The 6,000-nt window shown below is 40.3% G+C and overlaps 1 protein-coding gene across 1 annotated transcript in view; it reads right to left on the bottom strand.

The window, feature by feature from the left end:
• Nucleotides 1-763: 763 nt before the first annotated feature.
• Nucleotides 764-6,000, bottom strand: part of sugp1 (SURP and G patch domain containing 1) — a 44,857-nt gene continuing 39,620 nt past the window's right edge. Inside the window, exons 11-14 of the mRNA XM_073068520.1 lie at nt 5,730-5,836; nt 4,673-4,818; nt 2,275-2,404; nt 764-1,469 (exon numbers count right to left, since the gene is read on the bottom strand). Of these exons, the coding sequence (XP_072924621.1) occupies nt 1,443-1,469; nt 2,275-2,404; nt 4,673-4,818; nt 5,730-5,836 (410 nt within the window). The 3' untranslated portion in view covers nt 764-1,442. The remainder of the gene's footprint in view (nt 1,470-2,274; nt 2,405-4,672; nt 4,819-5,729; nt 5,837-6,000) is intronic.

The following is a 6,000-nucleotide window of genomic DNA, read 5'->3' as shown; positions in this document are numbered from 1 at the left end:
ACATTGTAAACTCAACCAGCTCCATCATGGGTACTAGCTTCCCCAGCATCTTGAAAATCTCCAAAAGGTTCAATGGTCCAATTTGTTTGTTTTTGTTAAAACATGCCTCAGAAAGACAATGTCCTTCATTATGGACCCCCATCACCTAGGACATGCCCTCCCACCTTGGAACAGATATATAAATATTTATTTATTATTGTAACTTATAGTTTATTGTTATGTATTACTAGGTACTGCTGCTGCAAAACTACAAATTTACGACCTATATCAGTGCTATTAAACCTGATTATTGCATTGCTCTGGGTGAGATTTTGTTGCATTTCCTCAGTGACAACAATGACAACACTTCAAAACAGTTCTTTAGGTATAATCTGCTCTGGGATGTAGGAAGCTTATGAAGAGCAATGTAGAAAATGATCACTTTACTCTTAAAAATAAAGGTTCCATCGAGGATTCCTACTCCGAATCAGGATTTGTGTCCATACTTGCTTTTCAGTGATAGCAGCTGTGCAGTTTGTATTAGGCAAGGTCCCACCCTCCCCCACCCCAACTCAAATATCCTGCCAACCTTTTACTGTAAAGGAACGGTTCCCAAATTTGGGCCACATTTGCAGCATGTTGTCGAATCATTAAATCTCTCTGCTGTATTAGCATCATGGGTGATCAGCTATCACTGGAGTCCTAGAATCAAACCTACAACTTCCCCACTTCCACCTTAACCATTTTTGAAAATGCAAAAAAAAAAATTGGGTTGTGAATAATACACTCATTATATAACAAGTTTATTTAGGCATAGCGTGCAACAGTTCCTACAATTTGTAAGAAAATGTGGTCTACTGGAGGTAAAAAAAAACATTACCTGATTTCTACAAGAGATGGTCAGAATGGTTGAGACTTCACTTGCTAGGAACTGGAGCTTAGGAATACTTCTTCACTGTTTCTCTCAAAGGCTTTAAACAGCTACAGTGAAAGCAAATCACTCATCATCTGGGCCAGGATGCATGAGACCAAAGCTTACGGCCGTCCCCTCTTCCAATTAGTTATCCATTGAAGTCAGGACCAGACATAGTCCTCACCAGTTTCTCAGCACCTTCCCACTAGTAAACTCACCCAAACCCTCTGCAGCTCAAGCCTCTGCAGGCATTTCGGCTGCTGAAAACAGAATGAACCAGTCAAGAACACATTTCATTTAGGGATTAGTTTTCCTGTAACATCCTGGCTCCTAATGAGGGAAAGAGGCTCCTTTCAGAGCATGGAAATGAAAATGGGATGAGAGTAACCGAATATCAGTGAAACAGAAAATTCCAGCACTGCTTAATTAAGGAAATTCAACTCTTAAGTTCATCCCACAAAAGTACGTTCAACTGATTGTGGTGCTGTTGAAACAAACTAACATCACAGTCAAAGATTGAATAGTAGTCTCTTCCAGCAGTGTGAGGAAGTCAGTAATAAGGTCTTCTTGGGTTATTCTGAAACAAAAAGAAAAAGAAATCAATATTACTTCAGACAAGTAGGAGACCAGGAGACGTATTTGGCTTTCTCCACACTCTTGATGACAGGAACGTGACTGGACCCTTCCTACCTCCTTCCCTTTCACCGCACATGGATAATCCTGAGAGATAAAAAAACAGGATAAATTCGGAGCCAACAAGGGGATAAAAAAAAAGAAGTCCATTCAGCAGTAGATAGGAATACTCACTCACCTGCACAGGTGTAGTGAAACACAAGAAGCTCAAGCCATCTAGGACCGAGTAATCCCTGCAACCTGACAATATCCATGCCTTCCATCACCTGCATTATCATGGTTACTATACAAGTGATTCAAGGGATGGATATCCTGCTGTGACCCACCATGCTTCAACAATGTTTGCCCCACAAAGAGGCAAAAGCAACAATCCACTGGGACTACCATCAGCTTCAACTGACAACAGGGAAACCCCTATTTGTTTATTGTGCTTCTGCTGGCTCACTGTTGGATCCATCCAAATGGCAAAAGTAATGTTATTGTGTCAATCAAGCCTGTTGCACCATTCAATTAAGACACGATGATCTGTATCATGTTATATACAGAAAGGCAGCAAAATTATACTACTTAAGAGGGAAAAAAATGAAGATCTGAAATGCAACAAGCTCAAGACCTTTAACACAGTATCTTTTCAGATGAATGTATAGATGATTTTAATGAACTCAATGGAGCTGAGCTGTGAAGGCCCAAAACTTCCAACAGAGACCCTCCCCACTTCTCTGTCCCTCTGTGTTTTAGTGACGACCTACCAATGGATTGGGTCTGAACCTGTAGGCCAACATCATACGCTTGCGGAATGCTTCATACTCGTCATCATCCTTATTGAGCTCCGCAGGGCGATCAATACCAAACCCAGCTCCATCAACTGCAGTAACTCCTCTGTTCAGGTGAAAAATAATACACAATCACAAAAATACTCAAATTCATATTAGGCTTTAAGAGTTTTCTCTCCTGTTCGAGGGATAGAAAGCTTCAGTTAGGGAAGAACATAGGATTTTACAGACCCTTTAGCCCACAATGCTGCGCCAACCATTTAACACACTCCAAGATCAATCCAATGCTTCTCTCCCACATGGCCCTCCATTTCTCTTTCATTCATGTGCCTATCTAAGTCTCTTAAGGCTCTGCTTCTACCACCACCCTCAGCAGTGTATTCCATGCAATTACCATTTTGTGTAAAAAAAAAATCTACCTCTGACATCTCCTCTCTGCTTCCCTTCAATTACCTTGTCCTCTCACAGTAGTCACTGTGGCCCAGGGAAAAAGGTGCTGGTTGTGCACTTTACTTATCCCTCTTATCATCTTACACACCTCCATCAAGTCACCTCTCATTCTCCTTTGCTCCAAAAGAGAATAGCCCTAGCTAGCTCAACCTTTCCTCTTAAGACTTGCTCTCTAATCCAGCAGTATCCTGGTAAATCTCCTGATAGATAGATAGATAGATAGATAGATAGATACTTTATTCATCCCCATGGGGAAATTCAACATTTTTTCCAATGTCCCATACACTTGTTGTAGCAAAAACTCATTACATACAATACTTAACTCAGTAATAATATGATATGCATCTAAATCACTAACTCAAAAAAGCATTAATAATAGCTTTAAAAAAAGTTCTTAAGTCCTGGCAGTTGAATTGTAAAGCCTAATGGCATTGGGGAGTATTGACCTCTTCATCCTGTCTGAGGAGCATTGCATCGACAGTAACCTGTCACTGAAACTGCTTCTCTGTCTCTGGATGGTGCTATGTAGAGGATGTTCAGGGTTTTCCATAATTGACCGTAGCCTACTCAGCGCCCTTCGCTCAGCTACCGATGTTAAACTCTCCAGTACTTTGCCCACGACAGAGCCCGCCCTCCTTACCAGCTTATTAAGACGTGAGGCGTCCTTCTTCTTAATGCTTCCTCCCCAACACGCCACCACAAAGAAGAGGGCGCTCTCAACAACTGACCTATAGAACATCTTCAGCATCTCACTGCAGACATTGAATGACGCCAACCTCTGCACCTTCTCTAAAACCTTCCCATCTTTTCTATATTGAGGTGATCAGAACTGAACACAATGCTCCAAGTGTAATCTAACAAAAATTTTACAGTGCTGCAACGTTACCTGAACTCAATCCCTCAACTAGTGAAGATCAACAGACCATACACCTTGTCAAGCATTCTATAAACTTTGAGGGATCTATGGACTTAGGACTCCAAAGCTGAGATTGTTCTTACAGAAAGGCAAAATTAAAAGATTTAATAAAAGGGGTTTTGACAGAGTAGATATTGCAAAACAGTTTCCAATAGCAGTATATGGAGGATATTAAAGATGATAATCAGGAAAACAATAACAGAAGGTGAGTTTTAATATATGTTATTGTAATCTAGAATGTCAAAAGGCATAGGAAATGTATTAAATGGGAATTTTTAAATGGGAATAAATAAATAATTGAAAAGGAAAGGGAGATATAGAGCTACAACTAAAGAACTAGCAACCCAGATTAATTGGTGAGTTTTTGCCATAATGAGCCAGCATGGTCATTATATACAAATTTATGAATCTATAAAGCAGGACTGTCCTTCAGCAATTATTGTCAATTGACAAGGACATGGTATAAGATTCTATAAAACCAACACAATGAATGCAAACTGGCTACCGTTGCTGCTTTTGGAAGAAACTTCTGTAATCAGCAGACACCTTGATGACATTACAACTCTCCTTCAGAGTTGTCCTTGAGCACTGGCGAAAAGAAATTGTCCTAGACTAAGCATACATCCATCAAGTTAGACTTTGAATTCTAAGTTTATTTACTTCAAACTTAACAGTTCCACCGAAGGCAGTTAGAGACCAGAGGTATTGCTATAATGTTGCGAAGTCTTGGGGGATGGAGGAGGATTAGGTTGACTGTGATGTGTCCAAGTTAAAAAAAACACAACTGGCACACAAGAAGAATGGCCCACTTGTAAACAGAAATCATCAGGATTAAATACATTACCTGCTCCTCTCAGTAACAATTCTAAAACCTGGAGAAGAATGCTCTCATTGGACAGTGACCCTTCCTTTTCCCTCAGCTCAGGCCGAGTGCCATTTCAACTCACACAGACAATATCAACTCATTTGACAGATTGGAGCCTGGATGCCCCACCATTTGTTCCGTACCTGGGCACAGGAGCTTTGATGCCTTGACCCTCGGAGCCCAAACCATCACCTTCCTTCCAGCCCATTTTCATCAGCATCTGGTAACCAATGTTCTCCACGGTAAGTTTGAAATCCTTGTAGTCAGAATAATCAGGCTCTCTGCCTTCCTACGAAAAACAGGACACAGAATTACCGAGAAGATGAGGCAAGAAGTATTTATACATGCACCTATGCCAGTACACTTGACAATGCATACAGTCATGCATGCTCATCAACATACACTGGTTCCCAATCCAATTATAAATTCACGTTGCTTTCAAAATGCTTCAAAGAGCTTCCTTTGCTCTTCAATATTTTTCATCCTGTGATCTTTTAAACTGTACCAATTCTGTGTTTTATCTCTTGATAAATGGCAGCTGGTTTGTTCATCTACACTCCAGGTTGTGAAATTTCCACTCCCTGTTGTCAAGGCCCTTCTTCAGACCAAAACCTTGCACAGCTTGGCTGAGTTCTCTTCTATCAGATATCTTCTGCTTTTAACCATATCAAATACCTTTAAAAATGCAACCCGGTGTTAACTGCAAGATATGATACCCAATAAACCAGTGGCACTTTGTACAAGAGACCACAGACATGAATCCACTAATTTTTTTAAGCACACATTAGCTCACATTGAGGCAATAGTAGCCATACGTGGTATCAGAAAACATTCTCATTTCTACACCCCAGAAACCAATTCATTTCAATAGTAATTTCAAAACTGAAAGATATAAGATTGACCATAAGTGGGACTGGAGGAAATAGACTGTAAAAGTGTAATTTCAATCCTGCCTAGCTCCTAACATAGCTCTAGATCTCACTGTGGGACCACAAAAAGGGCCAGCGATGAACAAAAGTCATACCAATGCAGTGAATTGTCACTGAGATGAGACACTCAGCACATTTATTGGACAGAGCAGAACTTCAGTTTCACTTGAACCGAATTCTGCATCTGCATGGCCAAGAATGCAAAAGAGCTACTTAAAATAGCAACAGGCAGAATCCATTTTAAGAAGTGTTTTCAGATAATCTAACTTACCTTTAGAGCTTTGAATGTTTCCATGAATTTCTCTAGTTCATCAGGGGGCAGAAAATCCCCAATGAAGTGTTTCCCTCGACCCATTTCTGTCAGTTGTTCTGCCCATTCTACCAACAGCAAGATAAATTGTAATCAGTTAAAGTCAAGTATACAATATGAATGTAGATTTTTCAAGCAAAGCATGTCTCTGACACGTTGATTACTTGCATCTCCACCATCTCACCCACCCTATTCCTTCAAAATAGCATTTTTAGAATCAGATGAAATTACA

The sequence above is a fragment of the Hemitrygon akajei genome, chromosome 16, assembly GCF_048418815.1.
Source record: "Hemitrygon akajei chromosome 16, sHemAka1.3, whole genome shotgun sequence".
NCBI classification, from domain to species: domain Eukaryota; kingdom Metazoa; phylum Chordata; class Chondrichthyes; order Myliobatiformes; family Dasyatidae; genus Hemitrygon; species Hemitrygon akajei.
The sequence above is the reverse complement of the archived record's forward strand: the minus strand, read 5'-3'. Positions and strand labels throughout refer to the sequence as shown.